Consider the following 25,828-nt stretch of genomic DNA (forward strand, 5'->3'; position numbering starts at 1 on the left):
CTAATGCTGTATAAAATTATCTAAAAGTCTTCTATAACTATTTCCCATTTAAATAATATTACTATCATAAGTATTTATATTATATTATCAGCGTAAAATACCCGGGTTCAAATCTCATATGGATCATAGTGTTTTAAAATTTATATTGTGTATGGAAGAACACAATTATTATATAATTATAATTTCGATCGAACATCACAGATTTTGTTTTCCTAGATTTCCCTAATCGTGTCACGAATAATTCGAGTAAAATTATAGTGACACCTAATGATTGTAAGCTGTCATTTACATACTGATTTCAGTATGGTGTCTCACATTGTATCACTGTTTACCCCGTTGTAACGCATTGGACTCACGCCTTTTATGTTACATACTTATAATCATTATAAAACGACTTTCGTCTATCAAAGAAAAAGTAAATTGCAGAACAGATATTTGATAAAAAATAGCATAGTATTCTTAAAATAATACTATGATGAAATATAATGTAAAAAAATATTAATTAACTCAAACTATTCTCGATGATTTTATAGCATACATATCAAATTAATCATTGTGTATGATCTTCATTTCGTGACGCTAGTCGGTTGAAAACGGGAGACGAGGAAGAAACTTTTTCTGTACTACGATGTACGCCCGTCTGTTGTATTATAATATAAATAAATATATGCACATTTGCTGGTTTATATTTATATTACTCAGTGCGGCTCAAATTGTTTCTCTATACATGTTTTCGCAACTTAAAAACAATTTGAATAAGATTTTATTTTTAAAAAAACAGAATCGTTACCAAATGTCTTTGTCCATTGAAGTTATTTGCAACAATGCGTTTGACGTTGATAAATAATTGATTTAATCATTTGAAAAATGATAATTGAAGTATTTATTACCAAAAACCCTCTAATAATAAAGACATAGCATAGCAGTTAATATCAAGAATCGCAGTAAGACATAAAATAGCAAAATATAATAATACCGGTTCCTTAGTCAATAAAAATAGAAGTGGAAGACTGACATCCTTAGACCTGAACTTTTATTTTTGGCAGAAAAAATATTTTTGTTGAATTAATTTATTAACCCGCCGTTGGTCGCACGGCGGCGCAGCGCTCACCCTATCGGTTTTTTTGATGCCGTTTTTTTTGCATGAAACATATTAACTTGCGGGTCCCTCTACTTTTCAAGAATTATGTTTTCTTCAATATTGCAGGCTCAAACACGTGTTTACTAATTTGATATACATTTGGTTTTGCGTATTAGTTGTGTTATATCAAGGATCGAGAGAGAACGTTATTTACGCGGGTTAGATTCGTGCTGGAAATTTAATTTTTTGGTAGTTCTTTTTATTAATATTTACTTTTTTGTTGTTATTAATATGTTTTTAATTTATTTTATAAATATATTTTATTTAACTCTTTTGATAGATAGTATAAAAAAACTATTTTGAAATTTTTTTTCGATTCTTAAGATAATTTAAAAAAATTAAACAAATTTATCGCAAAGCTTGCAAATAAAAGTATAGCAGTATTTAGGAGAGAAACCTGACACTACGATAATTCATCACTCAGAACCAAGTGAATAAAATCGTCCAAAATGTAATTTTTGCTCTAGGAAAAAAATCGCAAAATCACCATCAAATGCCACATGTGCTATAACCCAATATGAAAAGAACTGTCATCGGCATTATGTCCAGATTGCATAGCTAAGTATTCAAGTAATCAAGATCAAAAATGATATATATTTTTTCATGTTATTTTTAAAGTTTTAAACATATATCTAAAAAAAAAAATTTTACTTTTAAAATATTTATTATTTTATTTTTCTTCTTTCGTTATGTAAATAAAAGTTTTAAAGAATTTATTTATTTTATATATACAACACTAAGATAAACCAAAAATTAAAAAAATAATAAATATTCGATATTTAAACTTAAAAACATAAAGAACCGAGAGGCGGCTATTCGCTCAGGCGCGACCAACGGCGTATGCAACGCTCGCGCGACCAACGGCGGGTTAAGTACATTACAGGGGCATAAAAATATTTTTATTTTATTTTGAAATACAATAGAACCCACAAAAACACGGTAAATTGGGAACGTGCTATTAGGGTGCGTGTAGTTGGGGACTAGAGAATACTCGTACAATTTTTCATCAGGCGCGTGTGGTGAGATATCTTCCCTTTGGCTCGCTCACACATAAAGTAACGGGCACTCAACCCCCATGTTATTGGGAGGTCTACTGTAATATGGTGTATTTTTAAATAATATATCGTACAGTGTGCTATACAAGAACCGGTCAAAATAAATCGAAAATGGCTTCAAAAACAAGCAATGAAGTTATTGTACATTGTACTGATTAATATGCAGCGCTGGTTTTTGTAGGTTTTGCTACCTGCTCCGATTGTAGTTTTTGTCTGTTTCTGTGGCCGATTATTTCAAAATAACTCATTTAATTTAAAAAACCCGTTTTATAAGCATGCATTTTGCAGGAGGGGATATTTTTAAAGTCCAGCAATAAATAAAAATATTATTGTTTTACATTGAGTGTTGGTTACACTAATTTAAAAGCAATATTTCGAGTGAATAGTGCGATATTTTAAGCGCTCAGCGCTAAATTATATGTACGTAGGCAGAAACTCACTTACGATTAACTTCGTCACAAATTTTTCTTTTTATTCACTATTATTTTTTTATTTTTGTCAAGTTCAATAGTTTATTAATGAGTTGATGGTTACACTAAAAAAGTAGGATTTTGATCAAATAGCCCGATATTTTAAGCGCGAAGCGCCAAATTATGATATATGTACGTAGGCAGAAAATATACCAGCATAAGTACATATCTATGTATTATTTCACTTGCAACTAACTTCAATAAAATTTCGTCTTTTTATCTTTATAAAATTAAGTAAATGGTAGAAGTTATATTTTCACTAGTACAAATCTAATTTCACTGTTTCAGTGAAATCATATCCGAATACTTTTACATCGATAGATATATATATTTACTAGTGCAAATATAATTTAACTAATAGACGCTAGTGATATTATATGTAGCTATAAAATGTCTATAAAACTCAATTTGCCAGTTTAAACCCTAACCTAACCTAATCGATTAACGAAAGTTCAAAAGGTGAAGTTTTGCCTAATACATTTTTATTTGAATCGACTTTTTATACGTTTCACGTTAGAGCAGCATATAATTTCACTAGCATCTGTCAGATAAATTATATTTTAACTAGTATATCTAATAGTGAAAATGTATTCCTATATGATATGCCATTAAAAATATATTTTCACTGTTAATACACTCAATAATATTCACCAAACATTTCCGTTTTATTTAAGTTTTTGAATTACAAAATTCTTAAAGCAGAGAGTCAGATCTAAATAATATTTTGATAATATTGCATATATATTAAAACAATAATAATTATGTTTTTATAAAAAAACGTAGATGAATAATCATTTGTAGTAAATTTTATCACAAGTAAAACTGATTCATACATTTATCTATTGCTATCTTTGTAAGTTTTAATCGTCAAAATACGTCACCAATCTGTCATTTTTATCAGATAATATTTTTTTCATAATTCATGTTATATTAAATTAAAAGGCGTGATATGTAATCTAAGAGTGCACTTTGATAATATAAACTTCGTTTGAAAGTTACCGAAAAGATAAAATTTGGTATGCTTTGCTTTTGCTGTAAAGAGCATTTGTATATGTGTACTGGTCACCGATACTCCCCATGGCGCTATCGAGTGTATACATACTACGCACTTTTTATGTTAGTGTAACGCCATAGTAGACGCCTGTATGTATTACATACAGGTGTCTCAACATTAATGAGGTAATACAAATATATATGAAGTATGGGTATACTTTTATGCCGATCACTGGTACACACTATGGCGTTACACTAATATAAAAAGTGGATTCCAGTATTATTTATTGATATCGTAACGTCTTTATAAAATATATGCCATTGATAAACAGACTTTGATTTTAGTTTCGTGTCTCACTACTTAGTAATTGTTGTTGCAACGCATTAGAATAAATGTACCTAATGAGCATTATATGTAGTTATATATTAGATATAGTCATTAGCTGTGATATTTTAGTGACATAACATAAAAGGAAAAATATAAAAATACTGTTGTTTTACTTGTTAGTGTTTTATGACTTGGAAGACTTTTCAGTTTTATATAAACTCGGGAGTTGCGCAACGATTATAAAAAAAGTTTAGAAGCACTGCGTGCGCAAAGTCAATATTCTCAAGGGTATGTAAAATATTTTCGCTTGAAAAAATAAACTTTCGCTTAGGTAACCCGGTACATAAATATTGCTATTTTAAAGCATTACAAATTAATTTACCCATAGATTTGTATTGACAAGGTCTTATTACTAATTTTAAACCGCTTTCCCTATATGGCACCGCTTCCTCTTAAGATCTTGGTTGTACCTTTGTGTCAGACAAATTGCCGTAGATGATGTATGGTAATAGACGTTAGATCTAGAACATTTCGATTATCAAATTCTTATTCATCTCAGACATGTGTAAAAATTGGCTCGATGATCACCTCACCTTGGGTTTATGCTATTAATTTATTTCGATTTTCACGCTTATTAGCGAATGTGGGTTAATTGTCCAGAATCTCAAGGATGCTGCATGAGCATGTCTCTGCTGTACGGGACTAAAATTAATAATTCGTCATTACGAGGCTGCAACGGATGCCTCTGTTGTATATAATATGTTAGTAATTGCTTAGAATTTACTGCTTCTTGTTAGTTGAGTTTTTTCTTTGCTCCTCAAATGCATCTCGGCTCTCGACCGGCTGTATTGAAGTTATGGTTAAATTAATCGCACATTCAAGTTTTCCATTAGGTACGAGTGCAATAACTAACACGAGTGGCTCGATTTCTTTATCGCCTTTTTTCTTTATCGGTTATTCTGTGCCCATTGTAAATTTGTTCTCGGAACATCGAAACAATGAGCTCGTGCGAAAACGCACTGCTACGCTCATTATGTCAATATGGAGGAGAATATGTATTATAACACATTAGTTAATTAGTATTCATATTCAGAAAACATATATTTTAATGTAAAGCTACGTACAGTTTCGAAGAAGTGTGAAGATGCTAAATGGTTCCACAAATAAATTAGGTGTTAAAATTTTCATTGAGATTTTGTCTGACGAATTGTGTATGGCATATTACGGAAATCGTTGTTTTGGCTTTTCATGCTAAAAAATGCCATTTCCATAATCTGATAATGTATATTTCAGTTAGGGGCTTAAGTTATAATATTAGTTCATGCATGGTTTATATTCAGTTGTATTTATGACATAAGTTCAACATTTTAAATATCTAAAATAAAAATAAAAAAAGTCCTTACAAAATAATAGAAGAACATTTGATTCATTTTATTTCTCAACATAGTCTCCTTTTTTTCAAGCCATCCACAAAGTTAGATTTCAGAAGGTCCCTAAAATAGGCTTCTGTTTTGGCGATGACTTCCTCGTTCGACGTGAATATTTTTTTGGCGAGCCATTTCTTCATGTGTGAAAACAGGAAAAAGTCGCTGGGGGTCAAATCTTGTGACTACGGTCTTGTGACATATTCGCATTCGAAACTACACATATGTGTACCATACCCGTACATTGTCTTGGTGGAAAAGCACTTTCTTCTTGCCAAATGTAGGCAAATTTTCTTGAATTTTTCACTTAACCTTAATCTCTGAAGTGTAGTAGTGGATCCGTGTTTTATCAACGGTTAAGTGTAGACGCAGAAACTCGTTAGGATTATGAAGGTAAAGCCCCCAAACCAGCCATTAAATCTACCTGCAATGTGAGCAAACGCAGCACCCATCTTTTCGATATCTTTTTCATACCAAATTTTTCGTGCAAAATTAAAACCACTGGCCTTAACAAGTTCGCGCACTTTGACACGTCATCACTCAATACCATATCGTGGATTTTGTCGATCATTTCCGGCGGAGTTACCTCAAGTGGACGTCCCGAACGATGTTTACCGCCCCTTAGCAAATTCAAAAAGTGCTTCATTAATAGACGCTATCCCAAAAATGCTAGGAAATGTATCTCAACGCTCCTAGTAAAAAAACACTAAAATAAAAATACGGATTCGACCCGTACTCTCTCGTGTAGAGACATTTTAAATTATATTTGAATTCTCAAATAAGAGTATAGCTTATTTTATGCCTGTACTACACTCTCTGGAAGTGGCTGTGAATGACGTACGGACAGCGGCTTCTGTCACGTACAGCTGGCATATTAGCGCGCGATCGAAAAATGTGCCAAATAATCGCAATTTTTAAATTGTCATATTATTAAAATTACGCTACTGATAATTATAAAAGTTTGCGTAGGCACTCACCAATGCAATATCAGTGAAAATTTTCGGTCGTAAATATTCAATTTACGCAAAATCTTTGTCGTCTTTTGCCAAATACAATAAGGCATAAAAATGATACTTCAGAATACGAACACTACATATGTGACTATCCTACAATTTGTCGCCATCGATTCTAAATAAGAATTCGTTATGGTGTGACATTTATATAAACCGATCTAGGAAAATACATTAGGATATTCGAAACGATTTTTTTAAATAAAATCATGTACCACTTATTATTTTTTAATTATTTAATTTTATATCAAAAATATATAATAACGATATCTGTTAGAATAATATACTATCAAAAATATAATTAATTCCTTTTGGTGCCCTAAAATATTCAAAGATGTCAGTAAGAGTCTGTTGAAGTCTCTGATAAGCATGTGGTATTATAACTTGACCAAAATGCAGCGCTCGACATGCGTGTTGACCATAGGACGCCTACGCGCATACTGAAATTGAACCGAGTTACTCGTTCTATCTCAGTTTGCAAAAAAACATATCATTATCTCTCTCACTGTTGTCACATAACACACGAGAAAGCAAAAGGGGAAGTATCTCACCGCTCGCGCTTGAAAAAGTAGCTCCGACTTCGGTTCCTTTGACTTCGGTCCGTTTGCCGACAACGTTCTGAACCCCTCGAAGCTGACCAAGTCAACTAAATTACCCCCACTTTACCTCCCGTTCTCGGTAACCTCGGACAACTTCCGAGAAATTTTAGAGTGGGCAGAATTGAACTCGATCGTAGTAACCATGAAGTAATCCACTATATTCTCCGTCCGTAACCAACCTTGGCCATCTTCCAGAGAGTGTAGTGCAGGCATTAGATTTCAGACAATGCAGCCATATTTGAGGACGCTACGAACAAATGTATTGTACAGAACGAGAATCGCCAAAATATTATTGAAATGATACGCGCTCCGCTTAACGTAGTCGAGCATGATGGATGCCTTATTGCAAATTTTGGCAATGAGCATACAAAATCGCGATCTTTAAAACAATTCCGCCTGGTAAAAAAATCTGAAAAATGTGAGAAGTAGTCAATTGGCAATCGACCACCTCCACAGCCTTTCCATGTTTTTAGCTGTAAAAAGAGTGAATCAGAATTTGTGCAAATACTTTGAAATATATACTTTCTTAGTTTAACGCCCTCGCTTTTTCTACTCTGGCTATCTTTGTGTAATAAATAATTATTTGCGTAACGGCTATAATTCTGACTGATAAAGATTTTGTAATGCTGTAACTAAGCACTTCAAAATCGGGTATCTGCCGCATTCTGCAGACTATTTGACTTTATATGTACACCGACTGTTTTTATTGTTCAGGCCCATTTATAAAATGAATATTATGAGTGCTACTAATCTTTCAAAATTAGCGTTAACCACGTGCGCTTGTATAATGCCAATGAAAAAAACTTATTTTTATTGAGTGACAAACAATGATAGCAGTTAGTTTTATCATGCCATTAACAAGTAATGCGGGGTAGTAACACAAGTAACACAAATAAACTAAGTTAAAATCCTTATATATTATTATAAAAAAATTGAGCTTTTAAAATTCACGCTGTAATATAAAACTCGTCCGTGTTGTATGAGCCATTGGTTATTTCTGTCTCATAAATAATTCGCAATTGATAAAATCAGATTGATTGCTTATCTGAAATATCGTTAACGCTTTGTATAATACAATCACTGCAATGCAGTTTTGAGAGTTGGAAATGTTACACCATTTTTATTTGTAATATCAACGCGCTGTCTATAACCGCGCCCATCAAAACTCATTGCGTCAGAGCCAACGCTTCATTTTATAGTTAATATTTATTTTATTAACTGTAACCGTTGTTACAATGCGTTATGTCACATCACAGCGGAATGCAAAGCAATGGGAGCACCACATAGTGTCATATCTCATAGCACATTACAGCGCATGTTTGAGTATGAAAATTTAAAAATGATCTCTTGTTTGTCGATCCCTGATCTAGACACTTGTACCGGATTGCAATATATTAAAAAAATATGTATTTCGTTGTAGTCGTTATTACGATGACAACAATGCTGTTCCTTGTAACGATGCTGCTCTCCTGATACATTAATTTCACAATAGGAATAAAACATATCTGGAATAGAACAAACAAGACCGACAATGTCCTTTTACATCACGATTGCAATTTTAAACATACATATTTACAAGTAGAAGATAAGAAATCAAACCACACAATTTAACAGCGGATAGCTTAGCGGTTAGAGCGCTTAACTAATAGTTATAATTTAATTATATACATTATTTAAAATTTATTAAGCTGCGTCTCATCAAATGTGAAACTTCCATATATTTTTTAATTAAACCTTCACCTCAATATCGCCCTTGAATATGAGAAAAATAACATAATGAGCAACATTCATCATTACGCCTTTATTCCCAACGCTAATTACAATTGTGCAATAGATACTTTAACGCACACGAGATAATCATCTCGTTCAAACACGTGGACTCAGGCACTTAAAAAATCAATTAAGATTTTAACAGCATCGCCTTAAATGTAGTACGTAAATTTAATTCGTAGATATAATTGATTGCATATGTAGTAAATTATAGATATCGATTCGTATGCGTAATCTAATCTACAAGTCTGATATTACAACAACGCGAAATATAAACATTATCATAAAAAATGTAAACATTCAATGATAAGTCGAAGGCTTATCAAATATACAAACCTAGTCATTAAAGATATTTTATGATTCGTGTGTTTTTCTAAGAACGTGTTCCAATAAAAGATGAATCAATGCATAATGACCATATGGTTTTAATAGCTTTGTAGCTAGTTACTAATTATAAAAATTGCCAATATCCTTCTTATTCTGGTATCAATTTCCTTCTTGAGACTCACCTAGTCCAAAAAAGTCTAATGAATCTGATATTGATTATAAGTATAATATTTTTGATTCTAATAAACCTAACAGTTATAATCTTTAATACAGTAATATCAAAATCAGGTTCTCTACGTTTTTATGCCGCTAAGAACGGATGTTGTTTAATGTGACTATATTATATCAATCGGCTTTGGAAGTTTTCGTGTATTTTTTATTAATTACTATGATTATTATCTCTCGCTTATGTATAATAGTATACAGAAAGGTATTTGTATTTGATCGTAAAAATGATTCTTTCAGTGAATATTTTTAAAAAACAATATTTTTATGTATGTTGCTTATAGAAAATTAATTTATAACAATGTACTGTAGCTTAAAAATCTCATTTTTTAAACTCCTCAAATATGAAATATTAACAATAAAATAAAAACTACACTACACTCTCTGGAAGTTGGCCAAGATTGGTCAAGGACGGAGAATATAGTGGGTTACTTCGGTCGACTTCGGTTTTGACTGCTCTAAAATCTCTCGTAAGTTGTCCGAGGCTACCGAGAACGGGAAATAAAGTGGCGGTAATTCAGTCGACTTGGCCAGCTTCGAGCGCTTCGGAACATTGTCGGCATATTTCCGAGTCAAAGGGACCGAAGTCGGAGCTGCTCTTTCGAGCGCGAGCGGTGAGATACTCCCCCTTTCGCTCTCTCGCGTGTTAAGTGACGAGAGTAAGAGGGATAATGATATGATGGTTCGCAAACTGAGATAGAACGAGTAATTCGCATCAATTTTAGTATACGCTTAAGTGTCCTATGGTTAACACGCATGACGAGCGCTGTATCGTGGTCACGCGTTCAATTTATAATACCACATGCTTATCGGGGACTTCAACAGACTCTTACTGACATCTTTGAATATTTTAGGGAACCAAAAGGGATTAATTGTATTTTTGATAGTATATTCTTCTAATATATATCGTTATTATTTTTTTTTCATATGAAATTAAATAATTAGCGGTACTTGATTTTGTTAAAAAAATCGTTTCGAATATCCTTATGTATTTTTCTAGATCGGTTTATTTAAATGTCACACCATAACGAATTCTTATTTAGAATCGGTGGCGACAAATTCTAGGATAGTCACAGATGCGGTGTTCGTATTCTGAAGTATCATTTTTATGCCTTATGGCATTTTGCAAAGGCCGACAAAGATTTTGCGTAAATTGAATATTTACGTCCGATAAGTTTTCACTGGTATTGTATTGGTGAGTGCCTACACAAACTTTTATAAATATCAGTAGCGTTATTTTAATAATATGACAATTTAAAAATTGCGATTATTTGGCACATTTTTCGATCGCGCGCAAATATGCCAGCTGTACGTGACAGAAGTCGCCGTCCGAACGTCGTGCACGCCGCGAAGTTCGCGGGCATATGAAATTTGCGACTGTGGGCGCTTATTCGAAGTCGTAGATCTCGGCTGACTTCAGTTGGGACAACTTACAGAGAGTGTAGTGGAAGCATAAAATTTGTTCAATAATATAAAAAAGTTTCTTAAAGAACATTTGCTAAAAAATATTTATTGTTAAAAAAATAAACAGTAATTACGATATAATTCTTTGTAAAAAAACTCTTTCGATCGCATCTAAAAAATGTTTTGGCTCGTTAATTTTTTTCTTTGAAATGTTTTTAATTGCATTTTTTAAATAATATATCATACGTGTAAACGATTACGATCTCTTCTAAACTCTCCAAACTATGCCGATATGCTGCAGTTACCTGATAATAACCGTTATTGAACCACAGGTAGAAACAAAAACAACACACAATCGTATTTTCGTGCGACGTATACGATTTTATTCTTGTGACTGGGCTCTAGCACGCGCGAATGTATTTGTGTACAAATTGGATAACTGACGTTTACTGCTCTAAATCAAACATATTTGGTTCCACATATATAGCGCGCCGATGTATACATGCATGGGTTTACTCTGACTTCTTGCACTTGACCTACACCTGTAACCTCCCCCACTGCCCATGCAGTATGTCTTGAGTCGCTGAAGATTTTTCATGTTTACTTTATAAGTTAAAGAAACGTTAAAATGTATACGTGAATACTATTCGATCGTTCTATGTGTTGATTTACGCGGTATTTCCTGGAACGTATCTACTGTATTAATTAAGGCGTGTACATACTTTTCATAAGTAAGGTACATTACTAAAACTTACATTAGATTTAAATAGATAAAATATGCAAATAGCTTTTAAATAAAATTAAGTTTTTTTCGCACACCTCAATTTTGCTGTCTAAAATATTTCTGATCCACCTCTTAACAAAAAAAAAATTGCTGACATCTCGGTTAGGTAACCACTATAAAACACAATAGAGACATACCCCCCAAATGAGTGAACTAATCAAAGATTAGTGATTTATCATAAATGCTTTGTAATTTCGAGAAGTGGTATGTGATATGTTTTTTTATATTTAAAAACATTTTTTAATTCTATTTGACAATATTTTATGTAGATTCACAAGCAATTAATAGTTTCATAATTCTTTGGATAAATACGCAGATGTTCCACGAACTTAACTTTCCGGTTTTTTAGGTGATTTGTTTAATTAATTCGCATCGAATTTCAGCATACATTCCAAAAAACATCAAACCGATTATTACCAATCCATTTTATTTTATAATCAACAACCGTCGGAATATGTTTTTTACTATTAATTGATCGTAGTTAACTTAGTGTCTCGTTCTATGATGGTTAACCTGTCATTCAGGTTTGCTTGGTGGATAGTGTATGTCATCGACATCTTGCGCTTGATGCCGAGACGGTTTGTTACCTTTTCGACGTGAATCACTTCAAAAACAAAGATAATCGCCGATCTTATCTCGTTCGGAACGATTTTGACAAATAATAAAAGTCGGATTAACGACCTGACAGTCGCTCTCTGCGGTGTGTGAATCACCAATTTCGGTGTAATTGGCGCGTATAGCGAATTTGAATACATTAATGTCCGAATTTGCTTTCGCAGAAACTGTCTAATTTGATCCGTGTTCTCTTTTCAGACTACGGCCTACCCGTGCGACATGTAAGATGACAGTTCTGCCCAGAAGTTAAGCTTATGGTCGGTGGATAGTGAATGAATAATTTATTTTTAATTGTATCCTCGTTAAAGCAGCATTGTTTTGAAGCTAAAGATAGTGTGATCTAAGTATGGATTTGTATGTTGCATCCTGTCGATGCCATTCAGTGTTGCTTTTGTTATTTTGAGAGCTTTGCTAATTAGCATATTTGTAAGTAATTCTAATCAGATAATTTGGTCTGCCTTGTCAGATGCAATTATGATAAGTTGATAGTGATTTAGGCACTTAATATCCAAGGTCTTGAATCTATTGTTGGATTTGTATCAGAAACTTCTACTATTATTGAGCTGGTTCATGAGTTCGTTATTGAGCACAAATATCCTTGCAATGTCTTTCTTTGATCCAGAGCTTTCAGATATCATATTTTGATTAGGTAATAAATTATTTTTGTTAGAGTTGTAAATGGATTCATTTTCTTTTCAACGTCCAATTTTCATAATAAAGATCGCTGTTTATCTATTGTGGTAAAAATATTTTTATTTTTGCCCTCAAGAAAAATTTTGCGAATTGTATTTTTCTTCTTAAAGTTCTTAATGTAATTCAAATAATCTGACAAAAATCATATCTATGCGACCTAATTAGATTATGTTTATATTATTTTTATATTTATTAAAAATTATAGGAATGTTGTCGAATATCGCAGAGACGATTAGTACACTCATTTCTGTTTATTTATGAAACCGATTTCTTCAGCCAGTTTGACGACGGAAGAACAGTTTATTGCACTGACATAAAAATATAGGAGTAGTAGAGCATCGCAGTTGTGTAAATCATGTCTCTCTGGTTCCTTGTTGTTGTTCATTTTTTAGAGTCCATTAGTTCTTCATTCTGGTTTTCCGACAGAAAACGAATGAGAGAGAATAAAAATTTAGGGCCAACAACATTATTGTTTAGCTCCGCTTCCATTACATGATAAAAGCATAACTTCCAGGTGGTTATTTGTGGGCGATCATCTGATAATGACGAGAGATACGTAAAACAATGGTATGCAATATGCAAGACCATGAGTATTGTTTCACGAAGCTCATGAAAAATATGTTTTTTACATATATGCGTTAAAATAGACTTTTACTGTACTCCAAAAAAATCTTTAGTCAAACTCTAAAGCTCCGCGAAACTCAAGTTAGTTGAATATTTTGCAGCTCCTATTTTTTTAATTTTGAAGCAAATATATATTTTTTATATACGTCATTGTAACATTTTATTGAAAAACATAATATGTAGATTCTGAAACGCATTTTTTACAAATTGCACCAATAAGCTTAAAAATCGATGAAACCATTTTTTTTAAATTTAAGTAATATGTTATTTTTATTGTATTTTATTTTTTTGTTGCAATATAACAAGGAGTACAATTAAGTAGTCTAACAACTGATTAAAATAAAAGTATGTAAATCAGTGACATATCTTTTTTAGTAAAGAAATATTATACACGACCTAACGCGATTTATTTTGTTAGCGAGATTAGGAAAATCTAGGAAAACCTAATTGGCGATGATCGACCGGATTATAATTATATAATAATCACTAATTTTAATATGCCAAATACAATAGAAATTAAAAAAACATTAGGGTTCATATGGAATATAAACCAAGGTCTTTCAGATATTAATCATTAATCTTATACCCTTCATCTGATATTCAAAATTTTAAAGTTTCTATATTTTTGTACGAAATATTTTATTTGACATCTAAAATTTATTTTGTTGTAAAACAATAATATGTATTTAAGAGTTTATATGCTAAAAATAAAACTGTTAAATTCTCATACATGATGTTTTGTTATGCAAATATTTTTTTAACCAGGAAGAATTAGTAATTATTATAAAAAAATCAGAATATTCAAATAAGCAGTTTTTGTTAAATAACATATTTGTATGCAACTTGTTCTAATATATGCAAATATTTTATCTCACTATATAAAATATTTCACATTCTGTGGAGAGTAAAAAAATATGATAAAGAACGTCATTATTAATTAATATTTATTTATAACCGTTTTATGGTTTTTCATTATGGAAACCGAATTTTAGTATGTGTAATTTTTGTATACTAAAAATGTACATAAATTTGCATACATTTTAATAGTATTTTTGTGCTGATCCACCGTGTATTTGCATTTTATGGCGTAGCAGTGCCATCTGTGCGCTCTGAATGAAATATTTTTGGTCTAACGGTTGACTGTCTATAATTTTTTTTTTAAAAATAATTACAGGTCATTAGTTATGCTTTGAAGTCGCATCAAATATAATTTAGTGCAGTATAATTTATAAAAAATAATTAATTTGATTTATTTATGAAATAATTTCATTTGTTAATGGGTATGAAAAAAATAATTATATAAATTATATTTTCCACATTATTTATTTAGAAATCCATCCAATACTGCTTATTAAATATTTTCTCATTTACGACTAATTTTATAACAATTTTAACACAGTTTATTTTATTCTTTTCAGATATCAGAATCGCCGAGCAACACCAGGAATTGTACAACATTGGAATTGAACAACTTTAGGAATTGTTTATGTGATACGTGTTTGGTTTGTTTTCGTGTTTTGTGTTAAATGCAATGATCGTACCGTTACGAGACTCATATAGTTTGAAACGAGCTCAGTTCTCTCATCACAAGTCGCCGATGAGATGACATTTGTGCGTCCGTCGGTAGTTTCCGCGCAGTGCCATGTCGTTTAGTTATTCGGAATAGTACTGTGATAGCCAGCAGATGGAGGCTGGATTCATTCCAGTCGGCAACGGGGTGCCCCCGTTGCAGGCGCAGCTCCAACAGACCGCTCCGGTCGCTCCGGGGAGCAAAGTTATCAGAGCGCCGGGGCTCAAGCGTGGAAAGACGGAGTCTGCCATCACCGACAGGGTGAGTACTCTTTATTCTTTGAACTAAACTAAATAACTTTTATGCTATGTTATATTCAGGTACATTTTCATGGGGTACTTTATTTTAATTAAAATATTTAAACGGTATTATATTTACATACATACACGTTTGAGTTAAGAAGACATTTGCAAATGCTGTCAAGGTTGCGTGTGCGTAATTAACATTTGCAATGGTTATTTATGAAGAGGTTTTAATTGCAGGTCTGTGGGGAATTTTTTTATTGCACTAAATTTATATGAGAAAAGTTTTTTAGATGAGTTTTAGCACACAAAATTTTTATATAATCATAATTTGCACATAATTTATAAACCATTAACATGAATTTATGTTGCTCTTTGTTTTATTATGAGATATTTATTGAATATGATGCAAATGAAATAATGACGTATAATATTTGTTAGTCTAGGTATACATATGTTTACACTAAACAATTTTATGCCGTATGATTGATATAAATACAATTTTGCATAGTTACACTTTTGGATTCAACTCAAATGTGTATTGAATGCCATTCGATTTAGTGTTGTGATTACTTCCCTTATTCTAAATCGTTGCGGTCAGTATGAGCTTGCCAGAAACAATGATTTTACAAAACATTTCCCGTTTCTAATAAGAACATGTATATGAACATATATGAAATATTTAGTATATTATGCTCAGGGGCTTTTCTTACATGAGCTATCCAGCTTCTTAACGAGCTTGCCAAACACAAACATATTTTTGGCTATAGCTATAAGAAGCTGTATTTTTTATTAGTATATCTTAACATGTTGCATTGAGATTGAGATGATGTATGTGTGCTCATATGTTCAAACATACAAAAAGAAAACAGCTGCGCTAAATTGTTAAATATAAATTAAATAGCAGGCAAGCTTTTTTTTACAAATAGTGGGATGTCAGACTGTTATTTATAAACTGAATGAACTTAAATACTAAAGTTCTTCGATTTAAAAGCAGTTTTCTTTAGTCTTAAAATTATATAAAAAATATCTTATTTTATAATACTCCAACCGTCCCTTGCTTTTAAAAAATTCAGTTTTTAAAAAAAACTAAAAATTCGTACCAAAGACGCTTAAACATATGTGTATAAACATCTGTCATGACACATTGGGGAAAACGACCTACTTATGATAATTAGATTTGTAAAAAATAAATTATTATTTTTTCCAATTACACATTTGGACCTTAATATACTCACCTAACCTCATAATTAGACATTTAATTCACTTTTTCGGTGAAAATATATGTTATATTGAATGCCGGCCATTTAAAATTTTCCTCAGTTGCACTTTAGGACCATGAAAAAAACACAAAAGACCTTTTTCGAAAATAAAAATTATTGAGATATTTCATTATAAATATTTAATGGGCAATAATTACAATAAAATTGTATAAATTAATCACATAAATCTGTATTCAGAAAAAAATATTTCATATTTTATACAAACAAATTTATAATTTTTTTAGCATTTCTTTTTCATATGATTTTTTCGGAAAATCGTAACTTAGGAATATAGGAATTTCATTGTAATATATTGTTGAGTGCTGCTTTGGCTTCTGGTATTAAAATTTAGGAGTTATCCAGAAGCGGTCGATCAAAGACGATAATTTTCTAGACTAAAAGAACAAAGCTTTGCCGCCCGTAAATTTAAAAATATTTTTCCGACAATGTAGTAAATGCATGAAAGTAAAAAATAAATGGGACAAAAAAGATTCTGTGCACAGTCATCTTATTTATTTTTATTAGAACTTGTGGACAACACAAAGGATCAGCGTATAAAGTATTTTTAGAAGTACCCGAATGTCAGGAAAGTTGTTTAAAAGTTTCTTATTGCTTGAAACACATAATATGCATAAACAGATCATTGGTTTTAAATATCAGCAACTTAAGTTGAAATTTAATAGAACGATAATTTATGTAACGCTGAGGAAAGTATAAGGCAATTAATTGTAATAACTTTTTGGCAAGTCCTTGCAACAAATTTCGATGCAACGATCGCGGGTGGTCCTGGTATTTATTTCTGAAAAATATGCAGTATGTTTTTGTTGTCATACTTTGAATTAATCAAAAAAATCACTGGCACTTTATGTTTGAATATATATTATATTTTTATTAACGACATAATTTTTGATGTATTTATTTGATTTATCAGTTGTTTCGTTTTATTTTCATTGCGGCGATTACCCAAAGATGTCGTTAATAATATTAATTTTCGATTAATACTCATCGTAGAAGACAAATTCCAATTTTTGCGATAACACCCATACCTTCCGGAGGCCATCAGCATGTGGTTCCGCCGCCGGTGACCAAATATGACCAAACGCTTTCGGTATTTGGCTCACGCACTCTGCTTGCATAACACTAGCAACCACCATAAAAGGGCAGGCTGTGTAAAACGCGAGATTACTTCATTCAATTTTCATCAATCCCGGCTGTTAACACCGTGCTTATGGAATGCATCTGGCATGAGCGCAAATACTAAATCATAGAAAGAGTCACTAAATCGTCTTGCTTTAGCGATCCTATCCTGCTGCCAATCCCTAACTCATTGGATATGCAGTCCGCGGACGTCATTCCCCGAAGACCGATCGACAACGATGATGAAACGTGATCTGAGAATGGATCGAAGTGCATTGCCCGTGCGTGCATTATTTAACTGGTTAATTTATAGTCCGCTAATGGCGATTAAGTAGGTTTATCGTGACATATAGAAGACGAGTTTCAGGTATGCGGATTGCGATGGTAGACGTTGAAATGGCAAGATTTAAAGGTGTTAATGTAGCAGGAAATCTCTGGAGAGTCGTTGGGTGAACTTGTCGAGAATGCTTGATTAGCAATGGGACTCATTCTCTTCAGTTTTTTAATGAAATCTTGCGAAAAGTCTTATATAGTATATATTAAACCGGATCCGAAAAATTATCAAAGTTTATGCGAATTTAAATATGCCTAAATATATACAGTATTTGTATCTTGTGAAGGTATGAATAATTTGTGAATGTTGCCTTTGAAAATAAGCTCAGTTAGTCAATAACTAAAAATTGAACTAATATCTGAAATACATCGGTACATACATCTCAAACCACTGTAGTTTAGTTCAGATTCATTATTTGAGGTCGATTTTAATTTTTCCAGAGTCTCAAGGAGAACGGGACTCGGGAATTTGTTCTCTTCCCCCCTCCACTTTCGGCATGCCTGGCAATAAATAGCACCTAAAAAACTGCTCTTTGTATTGAAAGGACACGCGCTATACAATGCATTAATGTCCTGCGCATAATACTATTGTTAATCTAATCTTTTCTCATCAATCGTCGGAATGAGCATCTGAACCATTTCTCTTTTAAGCCGTAAACACATTTCGTGTGTGTTCATAAAGCGATGCAATTGGCTCACAATCATCCTCATCTGCGATTCGCAGAGATGTTTCAAATGTGATTTTGTCACAGAGAGATAGCGATCTATCTAATTAATACAACTCGACACAGGGAATTGCAATCCTAGTATTGGGACAAAAATCGACCTACGGCACTACCCACATTAGAAAATGTTGACTCTTGAATCCTTATGCCTGCACTACACTTTCTTAAAGTTGTTCTTACCGAAGTTACAACTGAAGTCGGCCAAGACCTACGACTTCGAGTAAGCGACCACACTGTCACAAATTTAATATGACGTTCGGATGGCGGCTTCTGTCACGTACAGCCGGTATATTTGCGCGCGATCAAAAAATGTGCCAAATAATCGCAATTTTTAAATTGTCATATTACTAAAATTACGCTACTGATGATTATAAAAGTTTGTGTGGGCACTCACCAATACAATATCAGTGAAAAATTTTCGGTCGTAAATATTCAATTTACGCAAAATCTTTGTCGGCTTTTGCAAAATGCCATAAGGTATAAAAATGATACTTCAGAATACGAACACCATATCTGTGACTATCCTAGAATTTGTCTCCATCGATTCTAAATAAGAATTCGTTATGGTGTGACATTTATATAAACCAATCTAAGAAAATACAACGATTTTTTTAACAAAATCGAGTACCACTAATTATTTTTTAATTTTTAATTTTATATGAAAAAAATTTATAATAACGATATCTGTTAGAAAAACATACTATCAAAAATATAATTAATCTCTATTGGTGCACTAAAATATTCAAAGATGTCAGTAAGAGCCTGTTGAAGTCCCCGATAAGCATGTGGAATTATAACTTTACCACGTGACCACGATGCATCGCTCGACATGCGCGTTAACCATAGGACGCCTACGCGCATACTGAAATTGAACCGAGTAACTCGTTCTATCTCAGTTTGCGAAACACCATATCATTATCTCTTTCACTTTCGTCACTTAACACGCGAGAAAACGAAAGGGGAAGTATCTCACCGCTCGCGCTCGAAAGAACAGCTCCGACTTCGATCCCTTTGACTTCGGTCCTTTTGCCGACAATTTTCGGAAACGCTCGAAGCTGGCCATGTCGACTAAATTACCCCCACTTTACCTCCCGTTCTCGGTAACCTCGGACAACTTCCGAGAGATCTTATAGCGAACAGAACCGAACTCGACCGAAGTAACCCCGCAATAACCCACTATATTCTCCGTCCTTGGCCAACCTTAGCCAACTTTAAGAGAGTGTAGTGCAGGCATTAGATTTTATAGCATATACTTAGCAATATAACATTCAGTTCGACTTTGAAACAATATTCATTATATTTTGGTCTTTTCTCAGTAATACCAGTATCATTGCAATTTATACTCGACACTGTGCATTCGTTTAAATTACATATACTCCCAACATTACCTTGATTAATTATTTTTATATGTTAGGATGCTTTAAAACAATCGAAGTCTTAGTTTTATCAAACGTGTCTGTCTTTGACACTATTAAATTATCCAGAACTAAGCAATCAATCACCACCGCCGATCTCATAATTGATATTGTACATGAAACAGTATGCCTTTGATTCCACGCTGATGTTGCATATCGGACGATGGGCGTTTGGTTAATTGATTCGTTAGTTACCATAGTGAAATTTCGAGTGAGATTTCAAACATATAGTAAGTACTCTCATAATGACTGTAACGACTAACTAACGCCCCCCGGACAAGTAACGATTGCATTTTCTTCGAACTAGACGACACAAAAACTGAGGTCAGATAGTCACACGAAGAGCTCTCGTTAATGCGTTTTGCCATAAGTGTTGTATTATGTTCGACACTGTACATACAATTTGCGTTTCTTTGCGAAACTTGCCAACATCAATCACACGGGGTTCGCTGACATTTTTTTACAGATATTTTCTTGCGGCAGACTATCGCGATCTATCTCGTTTCACGGTGTTTGACCAAATTTTTAGCGTGTAATTACTAAGCCGACAGGCGGTTTCTCAAACATCTTCAATCTCGTCAGATATCAGACACGCGACACTAAGCCGGATAGTGTTTTTTTTAAAGTATGTATATATAAAAAATGGTTAAGTATGTTGTATGTTTTACATTGACTCTTAGCGGGCATGTTAAGTTAATCGACCGTTTGATTAATATTGTAATAAGATTTGTTATATAAAAAAATATATAATGATTGCCTGTAAAAAATATTTAAATACATTGAGAAGCAGTTTTATGTATTTTTTATTTGTTTTTAATCTCGAGTAAATAATTAGCAATCGAATATGGTTTGATTCATATATATTTATAATACAATACTATTTGTCAATCCTCATTTTTCATTGTATGGCAATTTGTGAGGTAACGCAAGTATTTTCGTTTAGACATTTGAGCGCATTAATCGTTCGGTTGTTGCCCAACCGGACGTTGCCCCGAGCAATATTCGCGCACACGATCTCTATGCTAAATATAATTCATAACAAGTTTTTATTTTATTGAAGTATATGAGTTGGCGTGTTATGCATTGATTCTGATAAAGAACTGGAGTATCAGCTCTTTAAGGTTCAGTAATAAGTATAAATCGTGTTTAAAATGCTTTTAATTTGTTGCAATTTTTATACTGCGCTAAACATATATTTTAAAAAAAGAATAATAAGGCTTTGTTCCGGAAATAAATGTTTCATAAAATTAAATTGTAAAATTGGATAATTAAGTCACGCTAAAGAATTTATGTTAAACGCTGTCAATATTTGAATATGCGACGCGAATAAAGTTGTAAGTTTGAATTGAGATGGCTTTTGTCAATCGTCTTACATTTAGTTTTCCAGAACTCATTCATTATCAGAATATTCCTACGATCTTAATGAAAATATTTTGTTTATAGATACTTCCACTAAATATCTCAGAAGTGAAGATTCTCTCTATACGTAAACGGCGTCTATCAAATATCACACTTTAATTCGCAGCATTCTTGAATCGGAATATATAATTTTATCTATAATAAAATATTCACTCTTAATCAAAATAGGTGAAGCAACCTTTATATAAAGCTTAGTAATTATCCGTTCTTGTATCCTAGCGCTTTTCTTGTAGGAGCGGTGAAATTCGATTCACTTAGCTTTCGTAAAAAGTTGTATGTCGCTAAGCATTACTTGAAGCTATTCAAAAAAATTCAGTTATAGGTTCCGGAACGTTTTAGAGAGTCACGATCGCGTCCTCTTTTGCTGGCCGTTGCTGTCGCCATCCAGCTCCTTAATACGCTGGCATTGCACATTGATGAATTTATTGTCAGCTACGAGGAACTAGTCCGGCTAGTATCATATGATCTAATTTTAATGTTTTATGTTTTTTACTATCGTGACGCAATGGGTTAACATGATCACAAAGGTCTTAATTTAATTTAAATAAATGAATATGCATACCATTTTAATTATTTTACTAATAATTGAGCTTTTGATTCTCAAATTATATTTGTTGTATATGTGTAAAAAATAAAGGTTTGATTTTTAATTTGCTTTCGACAACAATGGCAATTTTTATGATGAAAGGAAATTAATTTCATAAACTTATACTTAACGTTTAACGATGGCCACAAAGTATGTGATTAAGTATCTCTGGAAAAAGTTTGATTAATTGATTTAAAAAAAATCTAAATACCAAATTATTTTCGCGTGAAAAGTTTGAACATCGCCGCTTTTTTAATTCGACCATATTCCGCATCTGAAATCACTGCTAGATGATTATTTCAAAAACCAAAATAATGGAGAGTGAGAGAAAACAATAATGTACATAACGAACGCGTTAATTAGTTCAACCAAACAGAATGATACAGTGGTTGACGTCCGATGCGATTATTGTTATATTTAACTTTCCGGTTAATTTTACCAGTTAAATCGGAAGGCGCTTTTAATACCAATCTCTCCGCACCGTGATTGATCACTGACCAAAAAATAAAAACAATTGTGGATGGAACCGACGACTCGTAACGCTTCTTTCTTTTAGCCATTATCTCGGATTGGTGATGTTTCAAAACTCGCTTAATCCGGTGATGTGTATTAATTGGTCGGGCAAATAATATTAGGCGCTTGTTACGTTTCGTTCGCAAGAGAATGGAGGTCGTTCGCCATATGGTGTCTGCAGATTTCGCGGTATGTGAATGTGTGTATGTGTGTTTTTTAATGCAGCTGGGATTTTCTGGATCCGGAAAATCCCGAAGGAGCGTATATCGACACAATTCGCTTCTGTGTGATTTATGTGTGAAAGAATCTCGTAATAATCTTGCGAGAAAAGAGAAAGATAAATGGATTTGCGACGATAAAGTTAAGTCATGTTTTCAGTTCTTTGTCAACTAATTTAATTTTAAAATTGAAGTATAAATTGTATAATAAATCAATCAGGTTGCATTGTTTGTTTCGTAATTTAATCCTTGATACTTTATGTTTGTCTAATGTGGTATATGGTTCAAATTATGCGAAAACCATAAAGTACTCCTTGTTGTGGAGAGGATTCAAGGGGTTTTTTCAGATATATACAAGAGGGAGTATGGGTCGTATCCGTATTTATATCCTAGTACCTTTTTAAGTTGCTAAAGAGCGCTGTCGACAGTCCATCAATACTCGAGCTATAGTGTCATAGAGTCGCGATCGCGTCCCTTGTTCTTACCGTTGCGGCCAGGACGTCAGCGCTTCAGATCACTTCCCTTGCTTGAGCTATCTAGTTTCTCAATGAATCTATCAAACACGAGGATGTTTTTGGTGATAGCTATGAGGTGCACCATAGGCGTTTTTTATGTTTAACTGTCACAGCACATTGGATAAACTTGTCAAATCACAATGGTCCGGTTTGTAAAAAATATATATGGAATCAACAAAAAATAATCTATCAAATATATTTTAATAGATATAATAGTTTAACGCCATGGTGTGCACCGGTGACCTGCATAAAAGTTTTGCTTTGCTTTAAAATTAATAAAATTTGATGATTTCAGTTTGATATAGTATTTATTGATTGTTTTTATTCTTTTGTAATGTATCAGATTAAAGTCTGTAACCTTGCATCGAAAGATTTACAATAAATAAATACAATATAGGTCTGAATTTTATGATTTTTAATTAATGGTTGATATAAATATTATTTTTTACTTGTACGCTTTAAATGTTATATAAATAGCTGTATAATATAGAAATTTATATATCGTAATAAACTATATTTAAAAACATTTATAAATTTAAGACACGTCCGTTCGCTCTTGAATTTACGCGTGACTGATCGAATTTGCTTCGAATCATTTTTGTATTGCGTCATACATGATTGAACAATGTAGATAGTGACTGGATATATTTATACTTTTATGAAATCTGACATCTGGCACAAGTTAAAATTAATTTTACAGTTAACGAAGTATATAGAGATAATTAAATGATTAAACACTTTGTATGGGGAAAGACGATAATCTTCGTTTCGCGACGCTTATCGGTTAGAAGCGGGAGATGAGGATAAAAGTTTTTCGTATTGTAATGTTGAGATCTCGTTCTTTTATACTCATATGTTGTCGTAAATATTTACTATTGGAGTAGGAATCTATTTGACTACTTCATCACAGTCGACCGTTTTTATAATTAATTCAAAGCCATCCAAGGGGTTCATTTTTTAAATAATTTACGGGAAGTAAATCAGTTTAAATATTTATAAACATATTTATTGAAAAACTAAATACAAGTCATTGTTACATAATATATAATAGTAATTATTTTAATAGAAAATTTCCTAAAGCTCGGTTTTATAATATGTTTTTGGTGTTTTTACCCGAGTTGTAAAGTAATATACAGTTAATAAGCTAGACATAAATTTACTTTGAAGCTTTTAATTTAAAATAAAAGAAAATAAAATACCACAATATAAGAAACCCACCCCTCGTTTTTGCCATTTCTCAAGTTCGGATCTACTGCAGAACTTTGGTTTAACTAGTTTAAACATACGAAAGTCGGATGTGATTAGATTACCATAGCACTTTAGTACTTCGATTTAATATTAATATAAATTATTTTTTTTATAATTTATTATTTACGATCGACATAAAATGTTTATAGATAAAACTTTATAACTTGAAATATTTGGCAAACGATTACATGAAGTTAGTGTAATACGACGCGTTAGCATATTATTAAGGTCAGATTTAATGATACGTTAGTTTTATTTTATTTTGTGAAAATCTATAGTTTCACAACGTAATTCAGTTAATCAATAATACGTGAAAGACCACCTATCACAAAGTTTTTTTGTTAATAGGATTTTTTAATGTCTTAATACTTGAAAGAAAAATAAATTACGCATATGACTTGACCATTGTTTTACGTTGAAAGTTGTAATGTGTTTACTTCTAATTCTTGACCAATTTTATTCAAAACAATTTGAAACAGTTACATTATATATGAATTATCTACATTTCAATATAGATTAAGAAAAAATATAATATTAAATTTGCGGTTTTAAACCTGATCTGAAAAAATCATTTTAATAAAAAAACAGCTGTTTTCATAGATCTTGATATTATCATTCGTAAAATTCTACTTGATTAATTAAAAAAATATATAGTTTTAACTGGTTTTGCATTTTATTTGTTGAATAGCGCTTTCGGTATACTTTAGCGTTAAATTCTGCGCCCGCAATTTAAAAATATTTATATAAATAATTTTACATGTTTTTACTTGAAAGAAAAATACTAGTTATATTTCAAAGACACCGTAATATTATTTCACGCTATAATTCTGGTTATAATAAGGTCACAAATGCAAAAAGACGCTCATAGTAATGATCAAAAAAAATTTTATGCTCAGATGAGAAAGCAATTACGCAGTCGTAAAAAGCCGGAAATTTAATAAAAAAAATCCGAAGTACCACGGATTACTTTAGTACATTTACAATATGTCTAGGGAAAAACTATTGATATAACTAAATTAAGCGTATAATTTGATAATAAATATAAAATACTTTCGGTTTATCTATATATTTAAAAATAAAGTTCAAATTTGCAAAGTAGAACTTTTCATCATTATTCATCAAGTGCCACTAAATCCTTTTTTCAGTGAATCAAAATTGGCATATAATTATATAATATTTAGGG

The 25,828-nt window shown here is 32.1% G+C and overlaps 1 protein-coding gene across 1 annotated transcript in view; it reads left to right on the top strand.

Moving 5' to 3' along the window:
• Wdr62 (WD repeat domain 62) overlaps window positions 1–25,828 on the top strand; it is a 154,360-nt gene that overhangs the window by 23,905 nt on the left and 104,627 nt on the right. The window contains exon 2 of the mRNA XM_088196810.1: window positions 14,881–15,293. Coding sequence (XP_088052936.1) covers window positions 15,147–15,293 — 147 coding nt within the window. The 5' untranslated portion in view covers window positions 14,881–15,146. The remainder of the gene's footprint in view (window positions 1–14,880; window positions 15,294–25,828) is intronic.

The sequence above is a fragment of the Plectrocnemia conspersa genome, unplaced genomic scaffold, assembly GCF_051122295.1.
Source record: "Plectrocnemia conspersa isolate PC_06_02 unplaced genomic scaffold, ASM5112229v1 ptg000011l, whole genome shotgun sequence".
NCBI lineage: Eukaryota > Metazoa > Arthropoda > Insecta > Trichoptera > Polycentropodidae > Plectrocnemia > Plectrocnemia conspersa.